General features: G+C 37.0%; 1 protein-coding gene across 1 annotated transcript in view; it reads left to right on the top strand.

Annotated features, from left to right (window-relative positions):
* Window positions 1–16,762, top strand: part of BRWD3 (bromodomain and WD repeat domain containing 3) — a 205,532-nt gene that overhangs the window by 135,496 nt on the left and 53,274 nt on the right. The window contains exons 22-24 of the mRNA XM_080795680.1: window positions 1,031–1,107; window positions 1,900–2,068; window positions 3,345–3,458. Of these exons, the coding sequence (XP_080651806.1) occupies window positions 1,031–1,107; window positions 1,900–2,068; window positions 3,345–3,458 (360 nt within the window). The remainder of the gene's footprint in view (window positions 1–1,030; window positions 1,108–1,899; window positions 2,069–3,344; window positions 3,459–16,762) is intronic.

Genomic DNA, 16,762 nt, shown 5'->3' with positions numbered 1-16,762 from the left:
TTTCTTCTCTTCTCCAGTCCTTTCCTTTTGTTCTCTTAACAACCTTCATTATTAAGTGGATAATGTGGGCTTAATTATTCATTGATAATATATGGCCCTCCTATTATTCTTCCAGCATTCACAGCTCTTTAATTCTTACCAGTGATGTCCTTCCTCTTCTCCTTCACCTGTGAAAATCTTGAACTAAAAGGAATAGTCAGGTATTGAGGACTATTTCCTTTCTAAGGTCATAATAGTAGTATGGTTTTGTTTTTAAAAAGAATCATAATCTTACTAAATGTTTAGAGTTAAAATGCTTTTTTTGGTAAGGATTTACTTTGAAATAATCACTTGGGTATGAGGCAGTTGGTGATGGTACAGATAAAATATGATAGGCAGTGAGTTATTATCTATACTGGAGATTGTGTACACAAAAGTAATTTATTCCCTCTACTTTGGAATGTTTGAAATTTTATGTAATAAAAAGATTATTTTATGAAGAATAATTACATTAACTTGGCAGAGACATACAGATATATTTTTAAGCAATTGTTTTAATATTTAAGAGGATTGTATTTGGGAACCTTAAGGAGTCTGTTCAGTCTTTGAAGTAATAAAAGATGTCCCATATCAATAAGATAGTAGATGTTAGAAGGTTTTAAATACCTGGTAGGCTTAATTGTGAGTTACAGATATATGTAGAAAAATGATTATTTTTTAAAATTTATTTAAATTTAGGCAAGAAGAGAGAGAGAAAGGGAGAGTGGGGCAAGGTTCAGGGGAGAGGAAAGTGAAAATCTCAAGTAGACTCACCACTGAGTGCAGAGCCTGACATGTAGCTCAATCCCACCACTATGAGATCATGACCTGAGCCAAAACCGAGTCAGACATTCAACCTTCTGAGCCAGGCACCCCTAATTATGTTCATTTTACCTGGATTGTTGTTTTGGTTGCAGGAAATACAAAAAGTGTTATAAAATAGGTAGTATGTGCTAATTAATAATATGCTAGTTAATAACCATATATCTCAACTGCTGGCTCCTTGTTGCAGGAAGATGAAACAATTGGCACAAGTGATGCTTCTGTAGAGGATCCTGTTATTGAATGGCAAAGTGAAAGTTCTTCCAGGTAGTTTTAATGGTTTTGATTTGGTCAAAATTATCTGACCATTTTAATGTGAAATTATGTTCTAGGAGGAATTCGGTAAAACCAGAGTTAAAATAGTATTTTATAGTGGAAAAAGTACTGGGTTGGAAATTCAGAGACTTGTTTCATCCTGGTTCTACCAGTATCTTTTTGGGCATGTCACTATGGGCTTTAGTTTCCTCATTTGTAAAATAAGATGCTTTGTAAATCCAAGATTCTGCATCTTAGCAGGCTATGTTTATTTAGTGGAGTTTTAAAACAGCTACATTTAACCATTTCTAGGGATTAGGGGCATCTTTATTTAATGAAGCTTTTTTTTTTAGATTTTATTTATTTATTTGACAGAGAGAGAGAGAGATCACAAGTAGGAAGAGCAGCAGGCAGAGAGAGGGGGGAAGCAGGCTCCCTGCTGAGCAGAGAGCCAGATGCGGGGCCTGATCCCAGGACCCTGAGATCATGACCTGAGCTGAAGGCGGAGGCTTAACCCACTGAGCCACCCAGGTGCCCCTTAATGAAGCTTTTGTTACTTGGACAGGAATTTTGAATTTTAAATTCTGTTATGGGAAACTAACCATTATACTTTATCCAAGAAGGTTTTCACTGAAATCACTTAATGATCTAAAATCTGTATTGGTATTTTTTCTGTTCAGTTAGAACAAAATCAAGCCATGTCATTTATAATGCTGTTTTATTACAAAATGATCATCTTTAAATTAGGAGACAAAACTATTCCTTTCCTAAACTTATATATTCATAATTTCGATATATTTATAGTGATTCATCAAGTGAATATTCTGATTGGACAGCAGATGCTGGAATAAATTTGCAACCTCCAAAAAGACAAACCAGACAGGCAACACGGAAAATATGCAGCAGCTCAGAGGAGGAGAACCTGAAGTCACTAGAAGAAAGGCAAAAGAAACCTAAACAAACTAGAAAGAAGGTTTGTAAATTTATGAGTTATTTTTGTTGTTTTTGTTTTTGCCTTTGACAGTTGAAAAATAGTGACACTTGACTTTTCTCTAAAAATAACATTCCATCTGAGAAACTAAGTAAAATTGTTTAAAATGACTTTAAAATAAAAAGATGTTTTAATTTTTTTCTGTTATCAAAAGTAGAGCTAGAATATCTACATTATTAGTTATTGTTAACTTAAAATATTGGTAATTACTTTTAAAAATATAGTTGAGTTTTAAATAATAAGCTACTATAGTATAAAAAAGTTATACTTGTCATGTTTCTGGTCATAAATTTCTATACATTTTTGACTTGTAAAATGGAAGGGTATAATAAATCTTGTAGGAGTTCTTCCATTTCTTTATATGTTTTTATTTCATCTCAATGATGGTTTCTCTTCCTCACTATAATTTCAGGTAAAGACTTAATCCACACAGTTATTTGAATGTTATTTTAAAAATTTATTATGTACATGGGACACCTGGGTGGCTCAGTTGGTTAAGCAGCTGCCTTCGGCTCAGGTCATTATCCCAGCGTCCTGGGATTGAGTCCCACATCAGGCTCCTTGCTCGGCAGGGAGCCTGCTTCTCCCTCTGCCTCCATCTGCCAGTGCTCACTCTCTCTCTGACAAATAAATAAATAAAATCTTTAAAAAAAATTTATTATGTACATATTGTACATATGTACAATGTATCAGATAACCTGTATCCTGTTGCTTTAGTAGACAGAATTACCTTCTTGCCAGCGTTTTATTGGCAAAAAGATCCTGTGTTACTTATACTCAAATTCACTTGAAAATTTTTGTTTCTTATATAGTATATAATGTCAATCTGTCAGCCAAAATTAAGAAACAGGCTCTTTTTTTTTAAGATTTTATTTATTTATCTGATAGATAGAGATCACAAGTATGCAGAGAGGCAGGCAGAGACAGAGAGGAGGAAGCAGGCTCCCTGCTGAGCAGAGAGCCCGATGTGGGGCTCGATCCCAGGACCCTGAGATCATGACCCGAGCCGAAGGCAGAGGCCTAACCCACCGAGCCACTCAGGCACCCCCACTGTCAGCCAAAATTGAGCAACATATTAAAGAATTCACTTGACTATTTTATTGGTACAAAATTGTACATAATTTTAATTGATAAATGAAATGTTTAAAATTTGTATATTTTAGGTTTTATTATAACCTGATTTTTTTAACATTCTCTGTTATTTTTCATACTACTATTCATATATTTATGGTTTATATATTTGTGAACTATATTTTAGAAAGGAGGACTGCTTTCTATGGCAGGTGAACCCAATGAAGAATGGTTTGCCCCTCAGTGGATTTTGGATACCATACCACGACGTTCCCCATTTGTCCCACAGATGGGAGATGAGGTAACTGTTACCTGTTATAACCTTTTCCTCTTAGAACCTCAAGAGCACTCACTTTCATCAGTCTTAGGGCATTTATATTCTCAATTCTATTATAATTATATGTACACTGTCTTTACTGCTCACCTCTGTTATATATGGATGGAATCTTAATAATTTTTATATCCTTAATGTTGTTAAAAACCTACCTCTGTACTTCAGAAACATATAACTCGAAGACAGAGTTTGGGCAAAGAGGAACAGTAGCTTTATTACCTTCCCAGGCAAAGGTGGCTACAGAAGGCTATGGCCTTCAAAAACTGCAATTCCACTAGAAGAAGGGGATGGGGGTGTTTAGGGAAATATAAAATCAAGCCAGTTTTGATGGGAATTGTGTACTTTCTACCAGCTCTTTTGTCATGTCTTTAGGGTGGTAACAGGTTCCTGAAACAAAAGGTTAAGAAGGGAGGAGGGGAGGTTTGCAGAAGAGTTGTAAAAGGTTACTTTAAAATCTAGCTTCACTGAAGCATTACTGTAGTCATTTTGATTTCTTTTTTTATTATTAACATATAATGTATTGTTTCAGGGGTACAGGTCTGTGATTCATAAGTCTTACACAGTTCACAGTGCTTCCATAGCACATACCCTCCCCGCTGTCCATTACCCAGCCACCCCATCCCTCCCATTGCCATTCCCCCATTCCAGCAACCCTCAGTTTGTTTCCTGAGATTAAGAGTCTCTTAAGGTTTGTCTCCCTCTCCGGTTTTGTCTTCTTTCATTTTTTCCTCTCTACCCCTATGGTCCTTGCCTTGTTTCTCAAATTCCACATACCAGCGAGATCATACGATAATTGTCTTTCTCTGATTGACTTATTTTGCTTTGCATAGCCATTTTGATTTCTGTTCAACTTCATGCTTTAAATGATTTCACTTGTAGTATTTAGCATAGAATCTCCAATATATTAGATGCTCAGAGACTATTTAAATAAATTGATTGGCTTATGAACTCGTGAAAATAATTGTATTTATTTTTAGCCTAATTGCAACTTAGTAGGATTAAAGTGGTATTTTGAGTCCTATTAAATAAAGTGGTATTTTGAAAATAAAATAAATAAAATAAAATAAATTAAATTAAAATAATGAAATGGTATTTTGAGTCCTTTTAAAAAAAAAAGCCCATGATCAACCTGATAGAAAGCATACTGTAGGACAATTACCCATTTCAGTGATTAGAAGAATGTTATTTTGTGAGTAAGTCCTTCCAACTGAGCCTGTGATTGAACAACATAGCCATATTTATCACTGGTCAGTCAATAATTGATTTAAGTTCTATCTTGTGAGAAAATTTTCATTTTCTTATGAAAATTATGGTAATATTGCAGTATTTTAACTAAAATTGGCTTGTATGTTCTCTGATATATTGATAGTCATTCATTTCTGAGTGACTAAATGTTTGCAGTTTTTAATTTAAGACTAATAATAGGAATGTAATATTGTCATCATAATAAAAAAGGGGCAAAACTTTCCAAATGGATTTAAAAGCCATGGGACCAATAAGAATTTCACCAAATGCCTCTGTAACTGACATTTATAGATATCTTATACCAGACAAGTGATCAAGTAGTCTTTCTTTTTTTTTAAAGAAAAATTATTTTCATTTATTCAAGAAATATTTAAAAACAAGGCTGATTTTAGCTGCCTTGGTGCTCTTTTAAAAAATTAACATATAATGTATTATTAGCCCCATGGGTACAGATCTGTGAATTGCCAGGTTTACACACTTCACAGCACTCACCATAGCACATACCTACCCCAATGTCCATAACCCCACCACCTCTCCCTACCCGCTTCCCCCCGGTAACCCTCAGTTTGTTTTGTGAGATTAAGAGTCTCTTATGGTTTGTCTCCCTCCCGATCTCTTCTTGTTTCATTTATTCTTTTCAAACCCTCCAAACTCCCCACGTTGCATCTCCACTTCCTCATATCAGGGAGATCATATGATAGTTGTCTTTCTCCAATCGACTTATTTCCCTAAGCATAATACCCTTTAGTCCCATCTACATCGTTGCAAATGGCAAGATTTCATGTCTTTTGATGACTCCATAGTATTCCATTATATATATATACCACGTCTTCTTTATCCATTCATCTGTTGATGGACCTCTAGGTTCTTTCCATAGTTCTTTCCATAGCTATTGTGGACATTGCTGCTATAAACATTCGGGTGCATGTGCCCCTTCAGATCACTATGTTTGTATCTTTAGGGTAAATACCCAGTAGTGCAATTGCTGGGTCATAGGGTAGCTCTATTTTCAACTTCTTGAGGAACCTCCATGCCGTTTTCAGAGTAGTTGCATCAGCTTGCATTCCCACCAACAGTGTAGAAGGGTTCCCCTTTCTCCGCATCCTTGCCACCATCTGTCATTTCCTGACTTGTTAATTTTAGCCATTCTGACTGGTGTGAGGTGGTATCTCATTGTGGTTTTGATTTGTATTTCCCTGATGCCGAGTGATGTGGAGCACTTTTTCATGTGTCTGTTGGCCATCTGGATGTCTTCTTTGCAGAAATGTCTGTTCATGTCCTCTGCCCATTTCTTGATTGGATTATTTGTTCTTTGGGTGTTGAGCTTGATAAGTTCTTTATAGATTTTGGATACAAGCCCTTTATCTGATATGTCGTTTGCAAATATCTTCTCCCATTCTGTCAGTTGTCTTTTGGTTTTGTTAACTGTTTCCTTTGCTGTGCAAAAGCTTTTGATCTTGATGCAGTCCCAATAGTTCAATTTTGTCCTGGCTTCCCTTGCCTTTGGCGATGTTCCTAGGAAGAAGTTGCTGCGGCTGAGGTCAAAGAGGTTGCTGTCTGTGTTCTCCCCAAGGATTTTGATGGATTCCTTTCTCAGGTTGAGGTCCTTCATCCATTTTGAGTCTATTTTCGTGTGTGGTGTAAGGAAATGGTCCAGTTTCATTTTTCTGCGTGTGGCTGTCCAGTTTTCCTAACACCATTTGTTGAAGAGACTGTCTTTATTCCATTGGACACTCTTTCCTGCTTTGTCGAAGATTAGTTGACCATAGAGTTGAGGGTCTATTTCTGGGCTCTCTATTCTGTTCCATTGATCTATGTGTCTGTTTTTGTGCCAGTACCATACTGTGTTGATGATGACAGCTTTGTCATAGAGCTTGAAGTCTGGAAATGTGATGCCACCAACTTTGGCTTCTTTTTCAACATTCCTCTGGCTATTCGAGGTCTTTTCTGGTTCCATACAAATTTTAGTATTATTTGTTCCATTTCTTTGAAAAGAATGGATGGGACTTTGATAGGGATTGCATTAAATGTATAGATTGCTTTAGGTAGCATAGACATTTTCACAATATTGGTTCTTCCAATCCATGAGCATGGAACATGTTTCCATTTCTTTGTGTCTTCTTCAGTTTCTTTCGTGAGTACTTTATAGTTTTCTGAGTATAGATTCTTTGCCTCTTTGGTTAGGTTTATTCCTAGGTATCTTATGGTTTTGGGTGCAATTGTAAATGGGATTGACTCCTTAATTTCTCTTTCGTCTGTCTTGTTGTTGGTGTAAAGAAATGCAACTGATTTCTGTTCATTGATTTTATATCCTGACACTTTACTGAATTCCTGTACAAGTTCTAGCAGATTTGGAGTGGAGTCTTTTGGGTTTTCCACATACAGTATCATATCATCTGCAGAGAGTGATAGTTTGACTTCTTCTTTGCCAATTTGGATGCCTTTAATTTCTTTCTGTTGTCTGATTGCTGAGGCTAGGACTTCTAGTACTATGTTGAATAGCAGTGGTGATAATGGACATCCCTGCCGTGTTCCTGACCTTAGCGGAAATGCTCTCAGTTTTTCTCCATTGAGAATGATATTTGCGGTGGGTTTTTCATAGATGGCTTTGATGATATTGAGGTATATGCCCTCTATCCCTACACTTTGAAGAGTTTTGATCAGGAAAGGATGCTCTACTTTGTCAATTGCTTTTTCAGCATCTACTGAGAGTATCATATGGTTCTTGTTCTTTCTTTTATTAATGTATTGTATCACATTGATTGATTTGCGGATGTTGCACCAACCTTGCAGCCCTGGAATAAATCCCACTTGGTCATGGTGAATAATCCTTTTAATGGACTGTTGGATCCTATTGGCTAGTAATTTGGTGAGAATTTTCGCATCTGTGTTCATCAAGGATACTGGTCTGTAATTCTCTTTTTTGATGGGATCCTTGTCTGGTTTTGGGATCAAGGTGATGCTGGCCTCATAAAATGAGTTTGGAAGTTTTCCTTTCCATTTCTATTTTTTGGAACAGTTTCAGGAGGACAGGAAGTAATTCTTCTCTAACTGTTTGGTAGAATTCCCCTGGGAAGCCATCTGGCCCTGGGCTCTTGTTTGTTGGGAGATTTTTGATGACTGCTTCAATCTCCTTACTGGTTATGGGTCTGTTCAAGTTTTCTATTTCTTCCTGGTTCAGTTGTGGTAGTTTATATGTCTCTAGGAATGCATCCATTTCTTCTAGATTGTCAAATTTGCTGGCGTATAGTTGCTCATAATATGTTCTTACAATTGTTTGTATTTCTTTGGTGTTGCTTGTGATTTTTCCTCTTTAATTCATGATTTGATTTATTTGGGTCCTTTCTCTTTTCTTTTTGATAAGTCTGGCCAGGGGTTTATCAGTCCTGTTAATTCTTTCAAAGAACCAGCTCCTAGTTCCGTTGATTTGTTCTGTTGTGGTTTTTTTTTTTGGTTTCTATTTCATTGATTTCTGCTCTGATCTTATTTCTCTTCTCCTGCTGGGTATAGGCTTTCTTTGTTGTTCTTTCTCCAGCTCCTTTAGGTGTAGGTTTAGGTTGTGTATTTGAGACCTTTCTTGTTTCTTGAGAAAGGCTTGTATCACTATATATTTTCCTCCCAGGACTGCCTTTGCTGTGTCCCACAGATTTTGAACCGTTGTGTTTTCATTATCATTTGTTTCCATGAATTTTTTCAATTCTTCTTAATTTCCTGGTTGACCCATTCATTCTTTAGAAGGAGCTCTTTAGTCTCCATGTATTTGGATTCTCTCCAAATTTCCTCTTGTGATTGAGTTCTAGCTTCAGAGCATTGTGGTCTGAAAATATGCAGGGAATGATCCCAATCTTTTGATACTGGTTGAGACCTGATTTATGACCCAGGATGTGATTTATTCTGGAGAATGTTGCACGTGCACTAGAGAAGAATGTGTGTTCTGTTGCTCTGGGATGGAATGTTCTGAATAGATCTGTGATGTCCGTCCGGTCTAGTGTGTCATTTAAGGCCTTTATTTCCTTGTTGATCTTTTGCTTGGATGATCTGTCCATTTCAGTGAGGGGAGTGTTAAAGTTCCCTACTATTATTGTATAATTGTTGATGTGTTTCTTTGATTTTGTTATTAATTGGTTTATGTAGCTTGCTGCTCCCACGTTAGGGGCATTGGTATTTAAAATTGTTAGATCTTCTTGTTGGACAGACCCTTCGAGTATGATATAGTGTCCTTCCTCATCTCTTATTATAGTCTTTGGCTTAAAATCTAATTGATGTGATATAAGGATTGCCACCCCAGCTTTCTTTTGATGTCCATTAGCGTGGTAAATTGTTTTCCACCCCTTCACGTTAAATCTGGAGGTGTCTTCGGGTCTAAAATGAGTTTCTTGTGGGCAGCATGTTGATGGGTTTTGTTTTTTATCCATTCTGATACCCTGTGTCTTTTGATTGGGGCATTTAGCCCATTTACATTCAGGGTAACTATTGAGAGATATGAACTTAGTGCCATTGTATTGCCTGTAAGGTGACTAATACTGTATATTGCTCTGAATATATCATGCCACTTCTTTCTGGCCTGCCAGGTGTCTGTGGATAAGTCCCCTGCCAATCTAAAATTTTTACCATTGTATGTATGTTACAGACTTCTTCTCCCGGGCTACTTTCAGGTTTTTCTCTTTGTCGCTAAGACTTGTAAATTTTACTATTAGATGGGGTGTGGACCTATTCTGATTGATTTTGAGGGGGCTTCTCTGTGCCTCCTGGATTTTGATGCTTGTTCCTTTTGCCATATTAGGGAAATTCTCTACAACAATTCTCTCCAATATACCTTCTGCTCCCCTCTCCCTTTCTCCTTCTTCTGGAATCCCAATTATTCTAATGTTGTTTCATCTTATGGTATCACTTATCTCTCGAATTCTCCCCTCGTGGTCCAGTAGTTGTTTGTCTCTCTTTTGCTCAACTTCTTTATTCTCTGTCATTTGGTCTTCTATATCACTAATTCTCTCTTCTGCCTCATTTGTCCTAGCAGTAAGAGCCTCCATTTTTGATTGCACCTCATTAATTGCTTTTTTGATTTGCACTTGGTTAGATTTTAGTTCTTTTATTTCTCCAGAAAGGGCTTTTATTTTTCCAGATCGGGTTTCTCTAATATCTTCCATGCCTTTTTTGAGCCCGGCTAGCACCCTGAGAATTGTCGTTCTGAACTCTAGATCTGACATATTGCCAATATCTGTATTGTTTAGGTCCCTGGCCTTCGGTACTGCCTCTTGTTCTTTTTCTTGTGGTGAGTTTTTCCGCCTTGTCACTTTATCCAGATAAGAATATATGAAGGAGTGAATAAAATACTAAAAGGGTGGCAAAGACCCCAGGAAAATGTGCTTTAACCAAACCAGAAGAGACCCCAAATCATGGGGGGATGAAAGGGGATAAAAAGAAGTTCAGAAAAAAAAAATTAAAAATTAAAAAAAAAATAAATAAATAAAAAATATAAAAAGAATAAAGAAAAAATATTAAAAAGAATATACATATATATTAGACTGGTGAATAGAACAGGGTCACCCACTTAATTTTGGGAGTAGTTTGGTCTCTTAGAAGAAACTACCTCCCAAAATTTTAAAGAACGAAAAACATATATAAGGTAAACACGGTGAAGGGATGGAATATGACTATAAAGATGAAATTTTAAAAAAAACTTTCTAAAAAAGGAGTTGATAAGGCAGGTTGTTTGGAAGAATAAAGAAAAAGAAAGTGGAGAGAATTTGCTCACGCTTCAGACTAGAACAATGCCCTGTGCTAGATTTAGGGTATATTTTGATCTGTTAGAAGAAGTTGTATCCCAAATTTTTTTTAGAAGAAAAAAATCCTATGTGTATACAAAAAATAAAGTTAGATACAATGAAGGATAAAATATGACTATAGTAATGAAAGTTCAAAAAAGATTTTTTTTGAAAGGTATTGTTAAGATAAACTAGTTAAAAAACATTAAAAGCAGAAAGGCTAAAAGTTAAAAAAAATTAGCAGAAGAAAAAAATAAAATTAAAAATATTAATTAACTTTGCAAGACTAAAGAATCATGGGGAGAAAGCCATGAATTCCATCCTTTGCTTACTCCTCCTCTGGAATTCTACTGTTCTCCTTGGTAAGTGAACTTGGTCTTTGCTGGATTTCTTCCTGTTCTTCTTGGGGAGTGGCCTGTTGTAGTGATTTTCAAGTGTCTTTGCCCGAGGCGGTATTACACCGCCCTTACCAGGGGCCAGGCTAAGTAATCCGCTCGGGTTCTCTTTCCGGAGCTTTTGTTCCCTGAACGCTTTCCGTAGAATTCCAGAGGACAGGAATGAAAATGGCGGCCTCCCAATCTCTGACCTGGAGGATCCGAGAGCTTGGGGCCCCACTCCTCTGTGCGCCTTTGGAGGAAAGCGCGCAATCACTCCTGTCTCCCTGGCTTCCGGCTGCGCTCCAAGCTCACCCAGCCTGTGACCAAGTGTCTTTGTCTCTGGCGCACAGCCCTGCCTGGAGTGTCCAAACCCCACAGATCCCTGCACTCTTCCAGGGGTGTATCTCCAGATCTTGTGGGGTCCCCACTCAGAGCCGTGGCCTTTGCCACAGATCACAATTTAAGGTAACCCCAAGTTGAGAGCTCACTCCTCGGCTCTGTCTCTGTAGCTGGCTTCCCTGCTCTAATACCTTTGAACTCTGAACACTCAGACACCCCTGATCCTTTTTTGACCCCCTGGACCTGAGACCACGCTGTCCCCATGTGCGATTCACCCCGGTTTTGTCTCTGGAGTGATGTCCTTCAGGGGAGCAGACTTTTAAAAGTTCTGATTTTGTGCTCCATTTGCTCCGCTGCTTGCCGGGAGCCGGCCCCTTCCCCGGCAGTCTATCTTCCCATCGCTTTGGATTCACTTCTCTGCGGGTCCTACCTTTCAGAAAGTGGTCAATTTTCTGTTTCTAGAATTGCTTCTCTTCTTCTCTTCAATCTCCTGTTGGATTTGTAGGTGTTTGGAATGGTTTGATAAGCTATCTAGGTGATCTCCTGCTACCTGATGTTGTCTCAGCCTGCTACTTTTCCACCATCTTGACTCCTCCTTCATGATCAAGTAGTCTTATACTTACTTGCTGATTCTCTTTCATAATTTTGTCTTCAAACAAGTATTGAAATTTGGAGCAATGCTTGTTTGTGTGGTTGTTTTAATAGAACATGCTCTGATGAATGGTATATTTAAAAAAAAAACCTAAAGAACTTTTTCAGGGGCATATTCAGAATCATTATTTGTTGAACTTATTGCCTATTCTTATGAAGGCTTTAGGGGAGTAATTTTTTTAAGATTTTATTTTAATCCCAGTTACTTGATGCATAGTTTTATATTAGTTTATTTCAAGTATGCAATATATTGATTCAGTACTTCCATATAATACCTGGTGCTCATCACAGGTGTGTGCCTTAATCTCTAGCACCTGTTTAACCCATCCCCCTACCTCCTCTTTAGTAACTGTCAGTTTGTTCTCCCTAGTTAAGTCTCTTTCCTGATTTCCCTTGCTCTTTTTTCCCTTTGCTACTTTGTTTTGTTTCTTAAATTCCACATATGAGTGAATTCATATGGTATTTGTATTTCTCTGACTAACTTATTTCACTTACCATAATATTTTCTAGGTAAGTCTATGTCCTTAAAAATGGCAAAATTCCATCTTTTCTGTGTCTGAGTAATATTCCCTTGTGTATGGATAAAGCTTTTTTTTAATTTTTTTTTATTTTTTTTTTCAGCGTAACAGTATTCATTGTTTTTGCAGCACACCCAGTGGATAAAGCTTTATCCATACATAAGTCAGTGGACACATGAGCTGTTTCCACAATTTGGCCTTTGTGCATAATACCATAATAAACATTGGGTTGCATGTATCCACTTAAATTAGTATTTTTGTATTCTTTAGGTAAATACCTAGTAGGTTAAATTCTGTATCCTAGTGTAATTCTATTTCTAACTTTTTTGGGGACCGTCCATACTGTTTTCCACAGTGGCTGCACCACTTTGCATTCCCACCAACAATGCAGGATGGTGCCCTTTTCTCCACACCCTTGCCAAGACTTGTTGTTTCTTGTGTTTTTGATTGTAGCCATTCTAACTTGTGTGAGGTGGTATCTCATGGTAATTTTGATTATCATTTCCCCAATGATGAGTAATGTTGAGTATCTTTTCACGTGTGTGTTGGACATCTAGGTGTCTTCTTTGAAAAATTGTCTATTCATATCTTCTGCCCATTTTTTAATTGTATTATTTGTTTTTTGGGTGTTGAGTGTTATAACTTCTTTGTATGTTTTAGATATTAACCCTTTACCAGACATGTCATTTGCAAATATATTTTCCCATTCTGTGGTTTGCCTTTTAGCTTTGTTAATTGTTTCCTTTGCTGTGCAGAAACATTTTATTTTGATGTGGTCCTAATAGTTTATCTTTGCTTTTGTTTCCCTTGACTCAGGAAACATATGTAGAAAGAAGTTGCTATACCAGTGTCAGTGAAGTTAGTGCCTACATTCTCTTCTAGGATTTTTGATTTGAGGTCTTATATTTAGGTCTTTATTCCATTTGGAATTTATTTTTGGTTTTGGGTATACGAAAGTTGTCCAGTTTCATTATTTTGTATGTTGCTGTTCAGTTTTACCAACACCATTTGTTGAAGAGACTGTCTTTTTCCCATTGGATATTCTTTCCTCCTTTGTCAAAGATTAATTGATCATGAAGTTGTAGATGTATTTTGGGGTTTTCTATTGATCTACGTATCTGATTTTGTGCCAATACCATATTATTTTGATTACTCCAGCTTTATAATAAAAATTGAAGTCTGAAATTGTGATTCATCCAGCTTTGCTTATATTTTTCAAGGTAGCTTTGCCTATTTGGGGGTCTTCTGTGGTTCCATAGAAATTTTACGATTCTTTGTTCCAGTTCTGTGAAGAATGCTGATAGTATTTTGATATGGATTGCATGAAATGTGTAGGCTATGTTGGGTGCTGTAGACATTTTAACAATATTTGTTCTTTCAATCCCTGAGCATGGAGTGTCTTTCCATTTCTTTGTCTTATCTTTAATTTCTTTCATCAGCATTTTACAGTTTTTAGAATACAGGTCTTTAACCTCTTTGGTTAAATTTGTTCCAAGGTATCTTATTAGCTTTGCTGCAGTTGTTAATGGCATTGAGTCCTTAATTTCTCTTTCTGCTTATTCATTTTTGGTATATAGAAATGTAACAGATTTCTGTACATTCATTTTGTATCCTGTAACTTTACTGAATTTGTGTATCAGTCCTAGCACTCTTTTAGTACAGTCCTTGGGGTTTTCTATATAGAGTATCACATCAACTGCAAATAGTGGAAGTTTTAGTTCTTCCTTGCCAATTTGGATGCTGTTTATTTCCTTTTGCTGTCTGATTGCTGAAGCTATAACTTCCAGTACTATGTTAAATAAGAGTGGTGAGAATGGCCATCCCTGTCTTGTTCCTGACCGTGAAGGAAAAACTCAGTTTTTCCCTTATAAAGACAATATTAACTGTGGGGGGTTTTTTGGTGTATGGCTTTCATTATGTTTAGGTTTGTTTCCTCTAAACCTACTTTGTTGGAGGTTTTTATCATGAATGGAGGCTGTACTTTGTTAAATGCTTTTTCTGCATCTATTGAAATGATCCGGTTTATAAAGAGTTAAGATAGTAGAGTAGTAGGGGTACCCTATGTTTGCCTTGCCTCTTGAGCAGAGCTAGATAAATATTGGGTCATTCCAAAAGCCCACAAAATTAATCTGAGGACTGAGATAACAAATTGCACAACTAGAGGGAGAAAAGAGGCCACATTATGGAAGCACAGACAGACTTTAGTGAACAGCACAGTGCCCACAGTGGAGGCTGGAGCTGCATGCACTAAACCCTGTCCCCCTGAGCTCTGTAGGTGCTTTTTATCTAAGGAAAGCTTGCCTGAGAACTAGAGCAACAGGCACCTCCCCCAGAAAACCAACACAAACCACCCTGCCCTCACCAAGTCTACTGACCACAGAGTGTGGCAAAACTTAAGATCTAGTGGAAATTGCATCTAGCTTCTTTTAACATGCTGATCATAGCAAACCTAGCTAAAACTCTGTGCACTGGACAAGGTCCAAACACTCCCTACTGCAGGCAAGAAGAAATGATGCAGAGGACTAACATAAGGGAAAAAGCAGCCAAAACACAGCAGCAGAGTGCATACAACAGACACAGAAATATTTCCTGAAGCACCAGGCCCTGGTCAATATATGACATGTTCTTCATACAGCCATTACTCTCAGGAACAGGAAACATAACAGGCTTTCCTAAGAGACAGAAGACAGAGACCTAGGCAACATGTCACATTGGAGGAGTTCATACCCAAAGACGTAACAAGATCATGGTCAAGGATCTAATCAAAACAGATATAATATGCCTGAACTAGAATTTGAGACAGCAATCATAAGGATAGTAGTTGGGCTTGAGAAAACCATAGGAGACATTGGAGAGTCCCTTACTGCAGACTCAGAAACTAGTCAGGCTGAAATAAAAAATGTTATAACTGAGATATGAAACAGATTGGATGTAATGAAAAGGATGGAAGAAGTGGAACGAATAAGTGGTATACAAGATAAAATTGTGGAAAAGAGTCAAGCTGAAAATAACAGTGAAAGGAAAATATTGGATCATCAGTGCAGACTTCAGGAACTCAGTGACTCTATGCATAAAGCATAGTAACATTCATGTCATAGGAGTCGCAGAAGAAGAAGAAGAGGGGGAAAAGGGGCAGAAGATGTTTTTTGAGGAAATTATAACTGAACACTTCCCTAAAATGTGAAAGGAAACAAACATCCAAATCTAGGAGGCACAGAAGACTCCCATTAAAATCAACAAAAGCAGGCCAAAATGAAGACATCATAGTAAAATTTATAAAATATAGAGATAAGGAGAACATCTTCAGATCATCAAGGGAAAAGAAATCCCTAACTTACAAAGGAAGACAATCAGGCTAGCACCAGACTTATCAGCAGAAACATGGCAGGCCAGAAGAGAATGACATGGTATTTTCAATGTGCTGAATGGGAAAAATATGCAGCCAAGAATACTTGATCCAACAAGGCCTTCATTCAGAATAGAAGGAGAAATAAAGAGTTTCCTAGACAAACAAAAACTAAAGGAGTTCGTGGACAATATACTAGTCCTGCAAGAAATATTAAAAGGAACTCTTTGAGTGGGAAAGTAAGTCCAAAGGCAACAAAGATTAGACAGGAACAGAGAAAATCTCCAGAAACAATGAGGTAATACAGGTGGCACAATGGCACTAAATTTATGTCTATCAGTAATTACTCTGAATGTAAATGGACTAAATGCTCCAATTAAAAGACACAGGGTATCAGAATGAATCATAAAACAAGACCCATCCATGTGCTACCTACCATAGGCTCACTTTAGACCTAAAGACACATACAGACTGAAAGTGAAGGGATGGAGAACCATCTATCATGCTAATAGCCATCAAAAAAAAAAAAAAGAAAGAAAAGAAAAGCTGGAGTGAGCATACTTACATCAGACAAACTAGATTTTAAACCAAAGACTATTTAACAAGAGATGAAGAAGGGTACTATATCATAATAAAGGGGTCTATCCAACAAAAAGACCTAATGCATATAAATATTTATGCTGCCAACTTGAGAGCATCCAAATATATAAATGAATTAATAACAAACATAAAAAACTCAGTGATAATAATACAGGTATATTATGGGACTTTAACATCCCACTTACAGCAATGGACAAATGATCTAAACAGAAAATCAACAAGGAGACAATGTCTTTGAATGGCAGGCTGGATGAGATAAACTTAACAGATATATTCAGAACATTTCATCCTAAAGCAGCAGAATACACATTCTTTTGTGTACACATGGGGTATTCTCCAAAATATACACATACTGGGTTACAAATCAGGCCCCAACAAATAAAAAAGATTGAGATCATACAATGCATATTTTCTGACCACACTATGAAAC

Source organism: Martes martes (assembly GCF_963455335.1).
Source record: "Martes martes genome assembly, chromosome: X".
Classification (NCBI taxonomy): domain Eukaryota; kingdom Metazoa; phylum Chordata; class Mammalia; order Carnivora; family Mustelidae; genus Martes; species Martes martes.
This window is presented reverse-complemented; position numbering and strand designations above follow the sequence as displayed.